A 20,947-nucleotide genomic window follows, 5' to 3' on the forward strand; every position below is an offset into this window, starting at 1 on the left:
GATTTCATTCCTGTGCCACATATGGGCAGGGGAGGGCTGGCAGCGGCACAGTTCACCACTCTTCAGCCGAGTGATACAGTTAATAAAACAGAGGAAGCATGAGGCATATAAAAGGCGAGAAAGGGGGACATGAGAACTTAGTAAGGGGAGACATGGGGGGTTAAAGTATATACATACACAGAGACTGCCATTTGGGTCAGTTAAAGAAAGTACCCATAAAGTTAAAAAACACAGTGAGCTGTATGCATAGCACATAAAAGAACACTGAAGTCACATGCACAAGTTAAATGTTGGCCACAGAATAAAACCACTCCAGAAGGACAACGCTTAAAAACTGCTGTAGGAGACGGTGCATACACGGCGAAGAGTAAAACCTGCCAGGGCTGGAGGGGGAGGGATGAAAAGAAAGAGAGCGTTGGGGGCGCACCAAGGGGTAGGAGACAGGCGGCACTCTTTGTTGGCAGTTTTCTTACTTCAGGGTTTAGAAGTACAGATAGTAGTTCTGAGTGTGACCTGCGTAGCGTTTCTCTCTTAAGAGTTACATTTATTGTCATTTAACAAGAGTTCTGTCAGTCCTGTCGGTCACACAGACAACATCTAAGTGATAATCTAATCTAAGCCATGAAGTACCTGCAGTCACTGACACAAAGCCAGTAGTGATGCAAATTTTGAATTCCAGAATTGGTTTTGACAAAGGGGGCCCATAATCGAGGTCTTTGACTTAATCTTGTAAAAGGAAACCCACAGGAGTTAGCTATGGAAAGTCAGGTAGCCAAGAGCGGAACACAGTATCATCACGCCCAGTACAATCTGACAGCTCTGAAGATGTCAACTCAAAATTGTGCTGGTCAAACTTTTGAACTTTCTTTTACATTCTCTGTCATTTTTATTGACTATGCATTTAATAATTATAGCCATTTGTAATTGTTATATTGGTACTGAATCGCCCTTTATTCATTTTTCAAAACAACAAATTGACGAATTTAAATACTTGATGGTGACAGATCACATGGAAGGAGACAAAACATCAGGCAGAAAATTACGTTCAAAACCTAACAGTCATCACTGAGGAAATAAGCAATGGCCATGAAAAGATTCATAGTACATGCAAGAATAAAAAGTAAGTCTTTGACAACAAGGCAGTTCAGCATCTCTAAGAACCATTCTCCCCCTTCACCTAATGACTCCACTCTGCGAGAGAGAAACTTGACATATAGAGACTGTGCTCTGGGCTACCTCTTTGATGATTCCTACTTTCCTCTGACTGAAGAATGTGCCCAGTTTTTCACTTAGATACAAACAATCCAAATAAAATGGGAGATTCACATTATGTGCATTCTCTTCATAACTAGTCACTTACAAGGATGAAGTAACTTACAACTTAAACACTCCATTACTTGAGTTGACTCCTCCCGAATGGTTAAAATCATCTCCCTGCTATGGACTTCGACACGAGAAAGCGACAGGTACTAACTTGCTACAGACTCTTTAAGTTGGTTTTCAAAGCGCTGTTGGACAGCTCAAAAGGATAAGTACTGTCCACACAATGACAGAATCTTTATCCAAGTCCAACAATGGCATACATTCTTAACAGATCAAGAGTGTATTGAAATATCCTTCTATGTCAGAACAGCAGCAAATCATTCTGTGAAAACAGTTCCATTTCTTCTAAATAACCCCTTACGCCTTCCTTACACATACAGCTACAGTGAGAGTCTTTACTTTGCTTTAAATGCACCGCTGTCTCATTCCTAAGGACTCTGCAGTTCTCAAGGGCGTACTGCTAATAACAACCTGAAATATCAAAGCCACTGAAGTTCCTCGTAAAGAAAAGCTGTACTCAAAGATCATATTTTGTACATGGTGAGAGTAAGATAACCACAGGTGCTGATTATGTCCATCTGCTTAGTTTTGGTGTCAGTTTTAAACACCTTGTATTTGTAAGGAGGTATTTCTCCAAGCAGCCTAGAAGCTTCAACTGGTTAAAGGTAAGATAAGCAATAGAAATGAAACATTAAATGAAACTCATTAAATAATTCCACACGAACTGTTGCAGGCTTATATCATTCATAAATATAAAACTAGCAGAAAAATATAAAACTAGCAGTTACCTATTTATTGAGAGACTTTGACTGAAAATTGAGGTACCAGATACCTCATTCTCCCTTTCCCAGCATCTTCAAAAATTTTTGAATGCAAACATATTCTCGCTGCTTCTAGCATGCAACTCACCTGTCACTCCCACAAGCTCCCCTAAGTGGACCTCGCTCACTCGCACTAGTCCATCGCTTTAAGTCGCTTATATCCATACAATCCCACTTCCCCATTCTCACTCACTCATTCATCCCAACTCATTGTCATTATCTCTCTTTTTCTCTGTAGCTTTGAGTGTCCCTTGTTTCACAGCTACAGTCTCGTTAGTTCTGTCCTGCTAACACTATCCCCTCTCACTGTCTCTGTCTCCCTGTTGCTCTCTTTTACTGATGCTATGTCATTCACTGCTCACCACTGCTGCTGTCTCTTCTCACTGTTAGATACTGGTCTCTCATTACTGGCTCTCATCCACATCCACTTTCTCATTCTCTTTCCCTTCTGCCAATAGCACTATCTCCTTCATCTTTTCCTAGTACTGTTTCGTCACTGTCGACTATGTGCACTATCATTGTGTCCCTCTTTTTCTCTCACACAGCTATCATCTCCCTCCCTCTTTCCATACAACTACTGTCTACTGTCTTCCAGCATTTACTACTTTTCCGTCCTTTTCCCACACACACTGTCTCGTGTCTCTCATCATAAAAAAGAGCAAATATGCTCGCATGCCAAAATTGTGAAAATTTTTAAAGGTACTGAAGAGGGTAGAATGAGGCAGCTGGTACCCGATTTTCAGTCATTTTAATGTACAGGCGCATATTTGCATTTTTTGTACTCCAATAGGAGTATTTTTCCGCCAGTTACATTCTTTTCCCAGCTATAGCAAGGTATGACACTCATATGAAATGAACTTCATAGGTCAGTAAAATTTTAATAGTTTACTTAGTGAAATTTAAATAACGCAAAATATAATCATAAATCCCAGACTGGATTTTATGTGGACAAACATTTTACATGTGCTTCAGTACTATAGCAATACGAAGTTCCCAGAACCGTGCTGATAATAACGGAAATACTTTGCAACACTTTTCTCTGTGCCAGGTCACTTTATAAACTACGCTTTCGTCTGACATCGGCTGTTACGTGCGTATTTTACAAGTACAAGTGTGACAACTTTGAGCCTCTGTATCTCGGAAATGGATGAAGAAACCAAGAAAATTCTCAACGTTGTTCGAGATCCGTTTCTTAGGTAAAAATTACAGCCATTTCCTGTGCACAACCGTCTTGGAATCTGCTGTCCGCTTCGATGCCCAAAAACATGCTTTTAGAGCGTTTCTCGATAACGTACAAATATTTTCATTTGCCTAAGATGAAGGAAGTGTGTGATATTCAAATTTTGATCCTGTGCAGTAAGATACGAGGGTGAGTCAAATGAAAACGTTAAATTTGTGATAACAAATCGATATTTCGCACCATTATCCTGTAAGTTGGTAAGTGTGCTACAAACAGCGTACAGAGTGGCCTTTAGGTGGCAGCATAGTGCAGATGTACATATACCGTTGCAGTATCAATATAAAGATGGCCGCCCCACTTGCGACTTGCACCAGGAAGAACAGCGTTCTGTTATTCGGTTTTTACGCAGTGAAGGTGTGAAACCTATTGAAATTCATCGACGAATGAAGGTTCAGTACGGTGATGCATGCTTGTCACAGCAGCAAGTCTACGAATGAAGTAGGAAGTTCGCAAATGGTGTGACTTCAGTGGAAGATGCTCCTCGTCCAGGTCAGGCACAATGAGTTGTCACTCCACAGAACATTGCAGCAGTTGAAGCCATAGTGAAGGAAAAGCGCCGAGTGACACTGAATGACATTGCAACATGTTTACAGATTAGTCATGGGTCAGCACACCACATTGTGCATGATGTGCTACAGTTTCACAAAGTGTCTGCAAGATGGGTGCCATGGCAGCTGACTCCTAAAATGAGAGAATGATGTGTTGATGCTTGTGAAGAACTTCTTCAGCGCTTTGAATGAGAAGGCGATGGCTTCCTTGCAAGAATCGTTACTGGGGGCGAAACCTGGGTTCACTTCCACCGACCGGAAACGAAGAGAGCGAGCAAGTAATGGCGCCATTCCTCATCACCAAAACCAAAGAAGTTTCTAACAGAACCATCAGCAGGGAAGGTTATGTTGACTCTCTTTTGGGACGAAAAAGGCGTCATTTTGGAGCATTACACGCCTAGAGGGACCACTGTCACCAGTGCATCATACCCAGATCTCCTAAAAAATCATCTGCGGCCTGCAATCAAATCAAAGCGACGAGGATTGCTGTCAGCAGACGTCCTTTTGCAACATGACAATGCAAGGCCCCACACTGCCCGTACAACAGTTGCAACAATCACAGACCTGCATTTTGAGTGTATCCCTCATCCACCATACTCACTAGACCTTGCCCCAAGTGATTTCCATATGTCTGGACCACTCAAAGACGCAATGGGAGGAAAGAAGTTCCGTTCTGATGAAGAGGTACGCCACGCTGTGCATGAGTGGTTGCGTGGACTACCAAAAGAATTTTTTTCTAAAGGAGTTTATGCACTTTGTAAGCGCTGGAGGACTTGCATTGAGCGTGGGGGAGATTATGTTGAAAAGTGATACAGCTTTGTACCACTTCTGGACAATAAATAATATTAAAACATTTTTTTCAGGTTTTCATTTGACTCACCCCCGCACTTACAGTAAGACGATCCTTCTGTCGGATACACAAAATAGTCTCTAGCCCAAGGGCTATCCAAAACGCTTGACCCTACCTTCCTCTCATCGATAAAACCTGAGGTATGAGCCTCAGAAAAATCTCTTTATCTATGCGGGGCGTTTTGGAACGTAGGTACAGTATGATGACACATACGTATCTATACAAAAACAGTTCCCCGTAATTATAAAGACCTTTATAATTTTCAAATTCCTAAAGAAGTTTCATTTAAATTAAAACTGGTTGCATAAACTAAGGACATCTGACTGGTAGGAGCTGTGTTTGCAATCAGAAAGAACGAAGTATTCACTCAGCAATGACATCGCTGTAACAGGAGTAAATGGAGCGCTCCTTTTCTGCATCACAGGATAAGAACTACTGAACTTCCCCTTATTGACTTTCCATTTATTCCTTTTACTTTACTTCAGCTTCCATTTTAATTTTTCTGTGTGTCTTTGTGGTGAAGTAAATAGCTACCGATATAGATTTTATCTTCCTCATTATGTACGGCTTTCACTACATAAACTATTCGCACAGCACAAAACTGTCGTCGTACTCCTTTACTCAACTTTCAGTTTTAGGTAAAATATTGACATGTAAAAATGTGGATTTCAATATCCTAGTACTACCTAACATTATATTCAAGCAAATCTTCACCTGTTTAAAGAGCTACAAATTCAAACCCACGTATGAAATATATTAAATAAACTGGAATTAGAACGGACATAATAGATAACACAAGCTTTTTTTTTTTTTAGGTAAACGACACGATGGGCAGCATTGCAGGAAAGAATCAAAGGGGGGAGGACGTGGAACCAGAAAAGAAAGGAACAACATGCTCGAAGGATGAAGTCTGGGCGCAAAGAAAATCAAACACAAAGAGGCTTGACAATATTGATTTAACGCGTCCTCCAAAAGGGTAACTGGAATAAACAAATAAATATTTTATTTAATAGGCATTTCTTTATGACTCTTTCATTACTTTAAAAATGTTGATTAAAAACTGAAAACTTCTGTAATTACTTCACACAATTTAAAACTGAGTTCTCTATGAGCGGACAAAAGTGCGAAAGGTGTTATATTGGACGTAATTAAAAAAATTCCTACGGCGTACTACATGAACTACACATTACATAAACCCAAAAAGGCACAAATGTAGTTTTTACTGAAACCAAGATGAAAGAATGATACAAATGACTTGTGATGTTGTTGCAAAGTAGCTTAAAGGCATAAATCAACTTACCTCTGACATTAGTTTGTCTCCGAACCAACAGTAGAGCAAGAGCTCCCCAAATATTGCAAACATGTAGCCGCACAACTTTCCAGTTTCTCGTGCTCCTTGTGCGCTCTGCAACATAGACACAATCAGACATCAAAACCGGAAAATTATATGAAAAATATGCAGATACACAGGCAGTGGCTGAATTATTCTCTTGCAGAGTGATGCCGATAAGCGAACAGAAGAAACCAGAAATCCAACTGTACCCTATTTTCAAGAAAGTTTCACTCCTGACGACACTGTGTCATAAATGAAGAGGTGAAACCAACAAACTCTCTTATCCGGATCTGAGAAAGCCACACAGAACGTCCATAATTTTTAATTTTTATCTGCTACATGTTAGTGATACTTTGTAGTTGTAGTATGCATATTTCTTTATATTTCAATCCAATGATGTGGTAGATAACACTATAATTCTTCTCTTATAATTAGTACTACATAACATGTGACATTTTGTTTGTTAAGAAAAATCGAGATGAAGTGAAACTGTTTTTTTTTCGAAAGGTCAATGTTATTACCACGTTAATAATCGACTGATGACGATGGAACTACGGAGTAGCCAGTTAGGTGCTTTGCTGACCGTTAGTTAGGCGACGATTGTTTTAGTCACCGTCCTGCCCTGCCAGCAAATTTAACAGTTGCTGGGCGCCAGAAAGCTGAATGCAACAACGATAAAATTATTGAATTTGGAAACAGACTGTAGGAAAATCGGCTAATAAGTAACTGTATACACTAACGGGAAAAAATCGTAGCACCAAGAAGGAGCTGTACGACATAAACAAAAGTTGTTTGTCGTGTTACTACATCTGGTATTCGCAACAGTAGCATAAGAGAGGCACTATTAGCGCCACTATAAGGATGCAAATCACGTTTGCTTTAAATACACACTGTAACGGTCATGAGCGTTTGATTGAAATTGAAAGTGGCGAGTTGATGTTAGTCAAGAATGCCTCCAAGGCGACAAAGACATCATTATCAACACCGCACCGAGTTTGAAAGAGGTTGCGTAATAGAGCTACGAGAAGCTGGATGTTCTTTCTGTGATACTGCAGAAATACTTGGCAAGAATGTAGCCGCTATACGTGAGTGCTGGCAGCAGTGGTCACCAGAATGTATGGTCGGAAGAAGGCCGGGCTCCGAACGTTCACGTGGCGCTACCGAGAGGGAAGACCATCGTGTTCAACATATGGCTCTGGCGCATCCTACTACATCTGCAGCGGCAACTGGAGCAGCAGTTGGCACCACAGTGACACAATGAATTGTTAGGTATGGGTTACTTCAAGGAAAGCTCCAAACCAGACCTCTCGCAGCGTGTATCTCACTGACCCCAAACCACCGCGATCAACGCGGAGTTCACTGGAGGGCAGGGTGGAATCCTGTTTTGTTTTCTGGCGAAACTGGTTCTGCCTCGGTGCCAGTGATGCGCGTGTGGTGGTTAGGAGTCATGTTCCGGGTCTGAAATCAATCTGTCTACGTGTTAGACACACTGCGCCTACACTTGGGATTGTGGTCTGGCTGCGATTTCGTATGACAGCAGGAGCTCTCTCGTGGTTATCCCACACATCCTGACTGTAAATCTGGACGTCAGTTTGGTGATTCGACCTGTTGTGCAACCATCCATGAACAGCATTCCAGGGAATGCTTTGCAACACGATAATGCCTCGTCCACATACCGCTATTGAAAAACAACATGCTCTACAGAAAGTCGACACGTTACCTTGGCCTGCTCGATCACCAGATCAGTCTCCAGTCTAGCACATTTGGGACATCATCGGTCAACAATTGGAGCATCGAATAAAATTTTCTCGGGTTTCCAACCACGTAAATTGCTTAAAACGACACGAGCTTTCGGACAAGCACTCCTTGGCCATTGTCAAGTGGTGTGACTGCCAGTGGGCTGTTGGTGAGCCCTTATATACGCTAGCTGCCGGCTGAGACGTCACTGGTGCCCGTGACATTGCCGTATATGGGCATGTTTTGAGTCGGCGTCCGATGTGCCCTCTTCAACCGCGCGATCGATGGAACCCACGCAGCGCTGAGCTGCAAACCACCGTCTCTATTCACGGTGTTTGCGGCAATTTTTATTTCAATAGTTTATTAAACTGTCCCAGAAGCCGTTAGTGCGAGCCACGACAGAGGTATTGTCAAATTTTATGTGGCGACCGTTTTCTAACGCATGCTCAGCTAACGCAGATTTCTCTGGATAGCGTAGGCGATAATGGTTCAAATGGCTCTGAGCACTATGGGACTTAACAGCTATGGTCATCAGTCCCCTAGAACTTAGAACTACTTAAACCTAACTAACCTAAGGACATCACACAACACCCAGTCATCACGAGGCAGAGAAAATCCCTGACCCCGCCGGGAATCGAACCCGGGAACCCGGGCGTGGGAAGCGAGAACGCTACCGCACGACCACGAGCTGCGGACGTAGGCGATAATACTTCTCATGTTCTTTCTTGCGTTGTTCCACAGTGCGCAGTGTTTGTCCGATGTACTTCTAGCCACACTCACACGGTATTTCGTAGACTCCAGGTGTTCTGAGAGCCTACGCTATCCAGAGAAATCTGTGTTAGCTGAGCATGCGTTAGAAAACGGTTACCACATAAAATTTGACAATACCCCTGTCGTGGCTCGCACTAACGGCTTCTGGGACAGTTTAATAAAGGAAGCTGTTGAAATAAAAATTACCGCAAACACCTTGAATAGAGACGGTGGCTTGCAGGTCAGCGCTACGTGGCATCCAGCTGATCGCGCGGTTGAAGTGGGCACATCGAACGCCGACTTAGAACATGCCCATATATGGCAATGTCACGGGCACCAGTGATGTCACAGCCGGGAGCTAGCGTATATAAGGGCGCACCAATAGCCCACTGGCAGTCATACCACTTGACAATGACCAAGGAGTGCTTGGCCGAAAGCTCGTGTAGTTTTAAGCAATTGACGCGGTTGGAAACCCGAGAACATTTTATTCAAAGTTATCGCTGCGCGACTCTGCATTCATAGAACTGGAGCGTCGTTTACAACCAGCATTAACCGTCCCTGTACTGACCGACCAAGTGCAACAGGCATGGAACTCCATCTCACGAACTGACATACTGCACCTTACAACAGAATTCGTGCACGTTTGTATCCTTGCAGTCAACATTCTGGCGGTTACACCAGTTGTTAATGTACCAGCATTTCACATTTGCAATAGCTTATCTCGCGCATACATTAACCTGTGATCTTGCAATGTTAATCACTTAAATATGTTACTTAGACAAACGTATTTCGAAACTTCGTTACTCTACATTAACAATTTATTGGTGCTGAAATTTTTTTCGGCTAGTGTATATTAAAACAAATATTTGCTTGATTAATGTTGTGTACATAGTTCTGCATAGTCAGCCCGTACACAACTTTCCCACTAGAGCGCGCCCCGCTAAGCACAACAGCGCAGGCGCAGCACTCGTCCGTCTCCGCACTATGAGATGGCGCTGCCATAGGGACGGACCAAATTCTGCTTCTGCCAATCTGCATATTAATATGTAACGCAGCCAATGAGATTGCTGCTAACGTAGAACCTTTTCTCCTCGCAGATCACACTCGCGCAGTGATACCTGAACGCGTGAGGTATTATAACGAGTGTACAGACCTCTGATTAGTCAGTCTGCATTAGTCTGTACCAGTCTGCATTTGTCTGCACCAGTCTGTACCAGTCTACATTAGTCTGTACCAATTTATACTCAAGTTTCAGTCTGCACCTAAGAAGATTATCATATTCCTGTACATAGCCGTGAAGATAAATGTATAGACACTTTGTCAAGTATCAGAGATATGTGAGAATAAGATTAACGTACCAAGACCAAAGGAACTTCAGATTGTCAATTGTAAACAGCATCCAGAATCAAGTTACGTAATGTCTATGCTTTTTATTATTTTAATAAATGTGTGTGAAAATTAATCAAGTCCTGTTTAAAGTTGGTCACCGTCAATCTGCTACTCTAAGCGTGCAAGTGGCATTTGTATCGTCTGACCTAACGGCAGCAGATAGACACGCCACGATAAGACCACGAGACATATTGCTGACACTCGCCTACTTCGCCAGAGCGACAAGTCAAATAATCTGATGGTGTTTGTACCGAAGGTCTTACAGTACGCACACCACAATTAACTAGTATTTTTAGTTAAACAGAGGAGTTAAACGAATTACCCGGTACATGTCCGAGCACTTTGCCTGGGTGAATAATAAGTAGTGTTCATGTTATGCGGTTCTGTATGCGCTTGTATACATGTTTGTTTACATTAAAAATGCCTGTCGATGAGGTCAGTGAGGCGTAGCATAAAATTCACAGTTCGCCTCATCTCTGTGTTGACGGTCTCAGCTGCAAACATGTCGGACAGAGGTTTGTCAGCAGCTCGCGGTCTTAGGGCAGTGCGTGTCTGTCGGGGGTGACTTTCTGTGAAAGTCTCAGAAGATCCACGACGTTCTCATATTGCAACCGGTCTTGTAACTTATTCTGTATGCAACCTTTTTAACTGTTTGGGTGTCCCTCCATTTATACGTCTGGGAATGGCGGTTTTCGTCTGTTTCCAGCCATTGGCCAGAAGAAATATTTTACGCCACCAATTATCGTACCTTTTATTTAAGGTCTTTCCAGTTTGTTGGAGATTCTCTTCCACCCCAACAGTTTGTTGTACCTCAGCTAACCGTCTACAAATACACTCCAAGTGATTGCAACTTATTACCACGCATCATATCTTGCATATGAAACATAGGCTACGTATAGTATCATTTCAGATAATATGACAGAGCACAGGATGTACTAAAAAACGAATTAGTCGTTTCCCTGTGACTGCTACCACTGAAACCGGTTGTTAGAGGATACGGAATGCAGCAGATATTCCGACTGCATTGGAACAAGACAGAGTGAGGTGGCCAGATATCGACGAAAGAACTATTTTTATGTCTGCTCTTTGAAAGAGTGACCACCTTGATTCAGATAGGCGTTACACAAGGCAGGCCACGCACCACAACGTAGGGTCTATTAATGAACACCCTTCGCGTAAATTGCTGTATGTTCTCTCTGATTACTTTTGGTTTTGTCATTTTCCCTTATTTACAGCGTACAATTTCATACTGCTTAACCACTGTATACACTCCTGGAAATTGAAATAAGAACACCGTGAATTCATTGTCCCAGGAAGGGGAAACTTTATTGACACATTCCTGGGGTCAGATACATCACATGATCACACTGACAGAACCACAGGCACATAGACACAGGCAACAGAGCATGCACAATGTCGGCACTAGTACAGTGTATATCCACCTTTCGCAGCAATGCAGGCTGCTATTCTCCCATGGAGACGATCGTAGAGGTGCTGGATGTAGTCCTGTGGAACGGCTTGCCATGCCATTTCCACCTGGCGCCTCAGTTGGACCAGCGTTCGTGCTGGACGTGCAGACCGCGTGAGACGACGCTTCATCCAGTCCCAAACATGCTCAGTGGGGGACAGATCCGGAGATCTTGCTGGCCAGGGTAGTTGACTTACACCTTCTAGAGCACGTTGGGTGGCACGGGATACATGCGGACGTGCATTGTCCTGTTGGAACAGCAAGTTCCCTTGCCGGTATAGGAATGGTAGAACGATGGGTTCGATGACGGTTTGGATGTACCGTGCACTATTCAGTGTCCCCTCGACGATCACCAGTGGTGTACGGCCAGTGTAGGAGATCGCTCCCCACACCATGATGCCGGGTGTTGGCCCTGTGTGCCTCGGTCGTATGCAGTCCTGATTGTGGCGCTCACCTGCACGGCGCCAAACACGCATACGACCATCATTGGCACCAAGGCAGAAGCGACTCTCATCGCTGAAGACGACACGTCTCCATTCGTCCCTCCATTCACGCCTGTCGCGACACCACTGGAGGCGGACTGCACGATGTTGGGGCGTGAGCGGAAGACGGCCTAACGGTGTGCGGGACCGTAGCCCAGCTTCATGGAGACGGTTGCGAATGGTCCTCGCCGATACCCCAGGAGCAACAGTGTCCCTAATTTGCTGGGAAGTGGCGGTGCGGTCCCCTATGGCACTGCGTAGGATCCTACGGTCTTGGCGTGCATCCGTGTGTCGCTGCGGTCCGGTCCCAGGTCGACGGGCACGTGCACCTTCCGCCGACCACTGGCGACAACATCGATGTACTGTGGAGACCTCACGCCCCACGTGTTGAGCAATTCGGCGGTACGTCCACCCGGCCTCCCGCATGCCCACTATACGCCCTCGCTCAACGTCCGTCAACTGCACATACGGTTCACGTCCACGCTGTCGCGGCATGCTATCAGTGTTAAAGACTGCGATGGAGCTCCGTATGCTACGGCAAACTGGCTGACACTGACGGCGGCGGTGCACAAATGCTGCGCAGCTAGCGCCATTCGACGGCCAACACCGCGGTTCCTGGTGTGTCCGCTGTGCCGTGCGTGTGATCATTGCTTGTACAGCCCTCTCGCAGTGTTCGGAGCAAGTATGGTGGGTCTGACACACTGGTGTCAATGTGTTCTTTTTTCCATTTCCAGGAGTGTATATGAACTACACTTTGTTAGTTGTTCCGTGTTTTCATAATGCTTTTCATTATCTTTCATAATGAAAAAACTCAAGTCAGTAAAAATATTTTGTGCGACTCCTCTAATAAATTAGTTTCATTATATTAATCGTGCTTCATAAAGCAATAATTTGATAGTTCTCTGTCTGACACCAGTCTGTCTCAGTGAGAATCGTTAGTTTCTCATTCTCCAGTAACACATTTGCATTACAAAACTGAACCCTTTTTCCACTTAGATTAGCCGGCCGCGGTGGCCGTGCGGTTCTAGGCGCAGCAATCCGGAACCGCGGGACTGCTACGGTCGCAGGTTCGAATCCTGCCTCGGGCATGGATGTGTGTGATGTCCTTAGGTTAGTTAGGTTTAAGTAGTTCTAAGTTCTAGAGGACTGATGACCTAAGATGTTAAGTCCCATAGTGCTCAGAGCCATTTTGAACCACTTAGATTATGTTTCTTCTGAAGTCTCACTTACACGTCAATAAAATATAGACTATAGTGAGAAAGGAAATTTTAAATATTTTACTGAGAGTAAATCTCTACTGAAGCGCCATAGAAGCTGGTATAGGCATGCGTATTCAAACTCAGAGACATGTAAACAGACAGTTTGAACGTGGTGCCGTAGCCGCGCACGAGCGATGGACACAGCATTTCCAAGGTAGCGATGAAGTGGGGATTTTCCCGTACGACCATTTTCACGAGTGTACCACGAATATCAGAAAATCCGGTAAAACATCATATCTCTGACATCGCTGCGGCCGGAAAAAGATCCTGCAAGAACGGTTCCAACGATGACTGAAGAGAATCGTTCAGCGTGACAGAAGTGCAACCCTTCCGAAAAATGTTGCATATTTCAGTGCTGGGCCATCAACAAGTGTCAGCGTGCGAACCAATCAACGAAACATCACCGATACGGGCTTTCGGGGCCGAGGACCCACTCGTGTATCCTTGATGACTGCACGACACGAAGTGTTACGCCTCGCCTGGGCCCGACAACACCGACATTGGACTGTTGATACTGGAAACATGTTGCCTGGTCGAACGAGACTCGTTTCAAATTGTATCGGGTTGATGGGCGTGTACGGGTATGGAGATAACCTCATGAATCCATAGACACTGCATATCAGCAGGGGACTGTTCAAGCTGGTGATGGAGGCTCTGTAATGGTGTGGGACGTGTGCAGTTGGAGTGATGTTGGACTCCTGGTACGTCTAGGTACGACTCTGACAGGTGACCGTGTCTGATCATCTGCAACCATTCATATCCACTGTGCATTCCAAAGGACTTCACAACTCCAACAGGACAATGCGACACCCCACATGTCCATAATTGCTACAGAGTGGCTCCAGGAACACTGTTCTGAGTTTGAACACTTCCGCTGGCCACCGAACTCCCCAGATATGAACATTACTGAGCATATCTGGGATGCCTTGCAACATGCAGTTCAGAAGAGATCTCCATCCCCTCGTACTCTTACGGATTTATCAACACCCCTGCAGGATTCCTGGTGTCCATTTCCTTCAGCATTACTTCAGATATTAGTCTAGTCCATGCCACGTCATGTTGCGGAACATCTGCGTGTTCGCCTATACGATATTAGGCTGGTATACCAGTTTCTTTGGCTCTTCAGTGTAATTCTGAGTTAATCGAAAACAATGTTTCTCGCTTAAGTGCTGTCAGATTGTCTATATTTTTTGAAGTGACTTATTGGCGTGCACGACTTACCAGAGCTATCTGGACCAACACAATGCAGAGAATAGAACCGAGGGAGGCACTCTGGATCAGTAGCATGTTGCCGATGCAGTCCTGGAGTGTCACAACGTTCCTGATAACAAGACACAGGGGAAAAAAAAACAGTGTAATATATGATGAAGCATGTATCTGTTAAATTCCGATTGAGAACAGGCTGAGTATGGGATCATTCGTCCATAAAACTGCCACTGTAGATATTATTCATTAACTTTAATCACAAAAGAGAGCCTTTGGAAATGAAATATGATAAGAAATGTGCTGTTCCGTAACGATGGTTCAATGAAATAATTTTTGCAGAGAAGTTTATCATAATTGTTGAAATACAGCATAGCACTGACTAGTTACAAGAATTAATATAAGGACGCTGGACAATATAAATGTAATATGTACAACTGAGGTGAAGGAAATTGTTTAAAAGAGCGTATGTGCAGGACGTAAAGCACTTGGAACTGAAGTTCCAGAGTCCAAAATCACATTGGTGTTATGTAAAAACCAAGTTACCTCTGTCTCATAGTTAGCAACAAGAACGACGCCCCAGGATAGCCGAGAGCGCTAACGTGCTGCTTCCTGGACTTGGGTTCGCGCGCCAGCCCCGGATCGAATCCGCCCAGCGGATTAACGACAAGGGCCGACGTGCCAGCCAGCCTGGACGTGGTTTTTAGGCGGTTTTCCGCATCCTGCTAGGTGAATACCGGGCTAGTCCCCATGTTCCGCCTCAGTTACACAGTTCGCAGACCTCTGCACACATTCGCACTATTCCATGGATTACACTCGAAACAGACAGCTGGGGTACACTGATTCCGTCCTGGGGGGTACGGGGTGGCGGCAAGAAGGGCATCCGGCCACCCCTTAATCATTAACATGCCAAATCCGATTACGATGGCTGACACTGCGGGACAAGGCTCAAGCGATAGATAGTGGAGCAAAAAGAACATGGAAAATATGATTTGTATAATACAGCAAATTGATACCAACAATGTTTAACTTTGCCTGGTTCCGACAACGAATACGAGTGTCTTCATCAGAAAAAAATTACCTGTGTTTAAAATTTTCTTTCTCACTTCTGTAAATTTGGAGATAGTCTTGGATACATGGGCTGGTAAAAATGCTACAATTTTAAACACGGCTGTAAGCTAGCAACCATACAAGAATATTTGTGTAATGTAGCCAACGAGGAACATATTTAATATATTAAACAAGTGTCTTAAACATTTGCTGAAACATGTGTTCGAATTTGCCCTAGTACAACATCTATGTACAAATGTTTGATATTCCTTGAAACAGTTGACGAACAGTGATCTGATCGATACTGCCTCCTGTGGTGTGTCGGGTTTTGTTTCCCTGTGTTGTCGTTTCTTACCGACTGCGCCAGAAGGTTTTGTAGAGTACTTTGATTAATATCCAGAAAATAGCCTGAAACCTGATACTTGTAACCTACATTCTACTTGCTCACATTTCAGCCCGCTTTGACTAAAAGATAGTCATAGTTGCTACTTTAAAAGCAGCAAGGAAAGACTGGCGATAAATTAAAAGTTCGTTGTTTTAAGTAATTACGTATACTCAGAAAATATATTGTTTGACAGGCATGGTACCTTTTATAAAGCATAATATTTTCTGCTTCTCTAACCGCGTTTGGCACAGTTTATTCCATTTGCTGTTAATTACTGCTCTGTAAATAACAATTGGAGGTACTATTCATTGCTCAGCTAGAATTGGTAAATCTTTACACCACTTGCCACGCGGATTGATAATATCACGGGCAGTGCACAGACCTCGCTAGACCGAAACGAAAACGGTTTTTCAAACATTGCATTTCTTTTCTATCAGTTCTACAGTTCTCGGTACCACTCAAAGGTGTCCGTATACAGCCATCCGATGGCTCGCGTTCCCGGTTGCATGTTACATCGCAACACATTTTACCGCGGAGCTGACGACGACGCAGGCTGCTGGCGAAAGACTGAGTAAAAGCACCACGAATCAACCTTGGGGTTGCTTATACACTGATGAGCCAAAAGACTATGACCACCTGCTTAATAACATGTTTGTCCGTCTTTGGAACGGAGAACATCACTCACGGACGTATATAAGGGGGGAGGGGGGGGGGTCCAGGGGGTCCGGACGCCCCTCTTCCTTACTTTACATAAAAAACGCCAATATTAGAAGAATACCCGCTTTTGAAACCCCGTGCCACAAAATAGTCGCGCACTGCGCTTGGTTGCCGTAGTGACAAGCCATGGAGGAATGAGGCTGCAAACAATAGCTGTGCCTGTGGCGGGGTGTCTACCCCCACCCTCACTATGTGTGCAGTCGAAGTGAGTACAATCTTGCCAACCGTAGCGGAATTCCGCTACGCGTATTGGAGTTTTTTGGCCTTCATGGCGTAGCGGCGAAATTCTGAAATTGTTAAAAATGTAGCGGAATTCAACTTTCTTTGGCGAAATGTAAAACCCTCGTAAACTTTCACTGCCAAGTACAAAACATGTAATATATGCACGGGAATACAGATACCGAACAATCTTTCTCCATGATAACAGACATTAAAACTAAAAGACTTATTAAGCTACTCGAACACGTAGGGGTGGTCTGCTGCGATGTGCAATGAACGGTGTGCTCCGATACACTTCTGCGTGCAACAGCATTGTCCTCTTTCGGCGGAGATGCCACAGATCCTACTTCACAGAGCACACAAGCCTCGGAACACCACGTTCCGTGAAGAGTCGTGGACGTCCATTCATTTAGCGACTAGTGGTAGTTTCACAGTCTTCTACCTCGTCCGCAGTCCGCCCGCGGTAGCTGAATGGTCAGCGTGACGAATTGCCAGTCCTCTGGACCCGGGATCGATTCCCGGCTGGGTCGTGGAATTTTCTCCGCCCAGAGACTGGGTGTCGTGCTATCGTCCTCATCCACTGCACGTCGCCGAAGTGGCGTCAGATTGAAAGACCGGCACCCGGCGAACGGTCTGCCCTAATTATAATTGTTACGACGTTTTCAGTGGAATCTTCAGTGGGCGATATCCTCTTAACGGGTGACCAAATTATTTTCGGTGAAAACCGGGACACATTCACTCGGGTGCCAATGGACACCTCATTCCACAAGTACCCAGGTTTCTTAATTTTAAATATTAATGTTTTGTTGATACATTTTGCTAACCCGATTATTATAACTAACAAGAGGATACAAAAGATTGATATAATCTAGATTATCTGTTAATTAATGACATTTAATATACGTACACAGTAATAAAGAAATGTATTACGATTTTACAAAATTTTACAGCCATTCAACTTTTAATCAATTAATATTAACATGAGCTTTAATATTACTGAGCACTTGTAGATGGAATTGACTGTCCTTGGAGAAAAGGGTATTTTTCACTACCTCCAGCCTTCTTGATCATGTTTTTGTTCTTTGAGACACAGTGATAAAACTAGGCACAATCCATTTTGTAGTTGTACAGGATCTGCAGGATTGCTTCAAGAGAGTCCACCTTCATTCTGTTTCTTTCATCAGTCCACCGGATATTCATGAACGAAAATATTCTTTTCACATTGGCATTATGGGCGGGGATTGCAAATAAATACCTTGCAATTATTACCAACTCTGTGTAATGCTGAAGACACTCACAGCTTTTAAAAAAAACTCACCCACTTCTCATGACATTCCAATGGTGTTTTATTTTTCATCATTCCACTTGTGAAGACTTTCTTCAACAAAATTTGTCAGTATGCCGAACTGATCAAAGAGAATGGAATCATCGATTTCAATCTCTTTACTCTTCAAATAAGAAACTGTCTCTTCAACACTTTCCCATTTTGGCACTCTCTTCAGTAACATCCAATCAAACACCGGCGATGAGAGTAAATATGAGGCGCTCCACTTGCTGAGATATTCTACACAAGTGTCATAAAACTTGTTAACTTCTTCTCTAAAATTCCTTTCCGCTGCTTCTGATACTTCTGCTCTTTTAAGGACAGATTTAACATTAAAAGAAATGAACTGCTGTTCTCTCCTCTAAGTAACAGTTTCCAGAGTATTTTTCAAAACATCATTTACCTCTATTACACTTTTCGTACTTCCCTCAGTTTTCTTTATCCCATGCTGCACAGTGCTAAGCTGACTGGGAATGAACCATAAGTAGGCTTCACCTAAAGGGTTACTGAAAAACTGAACCAATATTTTGGGGGCTTTGTCTTCATTTAGGAAAAAATCTTTTAACGGTTCAAACAGGCGGATTATTCTTTCAACTGCTGGAAATAGTGATAACCAGCGAGTTTTCGAGTGACACATTACATTCATATATTCAGTTCCCACATAATCACACAACCCTTAAGCCTATCTGTTCTAACAGTATATATGTAAAAGTGTGAGTATACCATCATGACAATAGTTTCAACATCACAGCTTAAACTGTCAGCAGATGTCTGCATGCTATTGTGTAAAACATGTGCGGGGCACCCTATGCCTTCAATGTTTTCATACAATGTTGCCTTTAATTTGGTAAATACGTTGCATTTGCCTTGTCTCGTTAAACCACGAAAGTTTGTGTTGGTGTTGTCTCCACAAAATGCCACACATTTATTTTTCTCAAGATCAAACATTTCGATAGTATTCATACAAAATGTTGAAATTTCATTAGATGTTTCATTCGGTAGGGAACTCACCTTCAAAAGTTTGGTCTGAATTCCCTGATTAATATCGAAAAACTGAACAACAAACGGAAATATTTTAGTGGCCTTATGATTGCTGGCATCATTGGATATCCCGTAGAAAGAAGACTTTTTGATGTATTCAAGGCTTTCCTTTACACACTGGGGAGCAATAACTCCTTTCACTAAGGCTGACACTTTAGTTCTTGCTGAACTTAACTTTTTTGTAATGGAAGAATCATCAAACATAATGCTGTTAAGCGTATTAGTACAATCACTAGATCTATAAGTTTGGTGATGTTTTACCGTGTGGTAGGCTAGTGTAAGCTCGGCTGCTCGAACTGTCGTCTCTTCACTTGACTGATGTTTCACAAAATAATTTTGTAGAGTTTGACTGCAGCTCGGTGCACTGTATCTGTTAATGTGTTTCTTTGACCTGATGTGATCAACTATGTCGGAACGTCCACCATGACTTATACTAATAAAACAGTTACATACGGAACACTCTGCTTCGTAATCAAAACGACCTTTCTTAATGAAATTCCATTCCTTGGAACAACAGTCGCTGAACTTGCAGGCACGTTTCGGCATTGCGTTTCACAGTACTGCAACAATAATACCACTAATAAAAAAACTATTGCAGTTTGTCTGACAAAACATCAACTACTACACTGTTCTGACAATGAGTGTGTGAGTAAGTGGCGCGACAATCGGACGGTTCCATAGCTCTGTTACAATAATACAACTTTCTACATGTTGGCCCAAGTACCGCTCAAAGTAAATTATTGCCTGGATGTATCAATACTGATACTGTGATTACTAATATGGGACAATGGAGGTTTTAGACAAATAAGCTAAAATATATTAATTTCTTGTGTTGTATTTCCTTTAATATAGCGAAATCCCAAAAATTTGAGAAAGTTTCGCGAAATGTATTTAAAAACTGAATTCCGGGACTTTTGAGCGTCCAGAAACAAATTTTCGGGACACCGGAACACAGGGATGAAAACCGGGACAATCCCGGTTTTCCGGGACGTTTGGTCACCCTAGCATAGCATAACAGTCAGTCAATACGAAGATTCATACCTTCTACGAAGCTAAATAATCCATATCAATTATTATGCGATTTTGTTCAAATTTGGTACACAGCCTTTTGTTATTAATGGAATGATGCTGTCAAAATTTCAGATTTTTTATTCATTATAGTGCCGGAGATAAAGAAAATTACGTAAAAGTCCTAAAACCAATGCTTGTTTTATAAAACCATGTTAGGAACAAATACAGATTGACTTGCGTTATCATTTGAAGCCATTACCAATTTACCAGTGCATAAAAATCAATTAGTTAGAATTTTATTTTCAAACACGTTAGTCACTGTGCATTACGTAATACAAAAACCGGTCAAAATTATTTTTGTTGTTGTTGTGGTCTTCAGTCCTGAGACTGGTTTGATGCAGCTCTCCATGCTGCTCTATCCTGTGCAAGCTTCTTCATCTCCCAGTACCTACTGCAACCTACATCCTCCTGAATCTGCTTAGTGTATTCATCTCTTGGTCACCCCCTACGATTTTTACCCTCCACGCTGCCCTCCAATACTAAATTGGTGATCCCTTGATACCTCAGAACATGTCCTACCAACCGATCCCTTCTTCTGGTCAAGTTGTGCCACAAACTTCTCTTCTCCCCAATCCTATTCAATACTTCCTCATTAGTTATGTGATCTACCCATCTAATCTTCAGCATTCTTCTGTAGCACCACATTTCGAAAGCGTCCATACAGTAAAGTTGCATGCCCTCGGGAAAAATTACGGCCGTAGTTTCCCCTTGCTTTCAGCCGTTCGCAGTACCAGCAC

The 20,947-nt window shown here is 43.1% G+C and overlaps 1 protein-coding gene across 1 annotated transcript in view; it reads right to left on the reverse strand.

Annotated features, from left to right (window-relative positions):
* The window catches only part of LOC126092780 (uncharacterized), a 46,979-nt gene that overhangs the window by 15,884 nt on the left and 10,148 nt on the right, over positions 1–20,947 (reverse strand). Inside the window, exons 3-4 of the mRNA XM_049908508.1 lie at positions 14,422–14,521; positions 6,083–6,187 (exon numbers count right to left, since the gene is read on the reverse strand). Coding sequence (XP_049764465.1) covers positions 6,083–6,187; positions 14,422–14,521 — 205 coding nt within the window. The remainder of the gene's footprint in view (positions 1–6,082; positions 6,188–14,421; positions 14,522–20,947) is intronic.

This window comes from Schistocerca cancellata, chromosome 7, assembly GCF_023864275.1.
Source record: "Schistocerca cancellata isolate TAMUIC-IGC-003103 chromosome 7, iqSchCanc2.1, whole genome shotgun sequence".
In the NCBI taxonomy this organism is placed as follows: domain Eukaryota; kingdom Metazoa; phylum Arthropoda; class Insecta; order Orthoptera; family Acrididae; genus Schistocerca; species Schistocerca cancellata.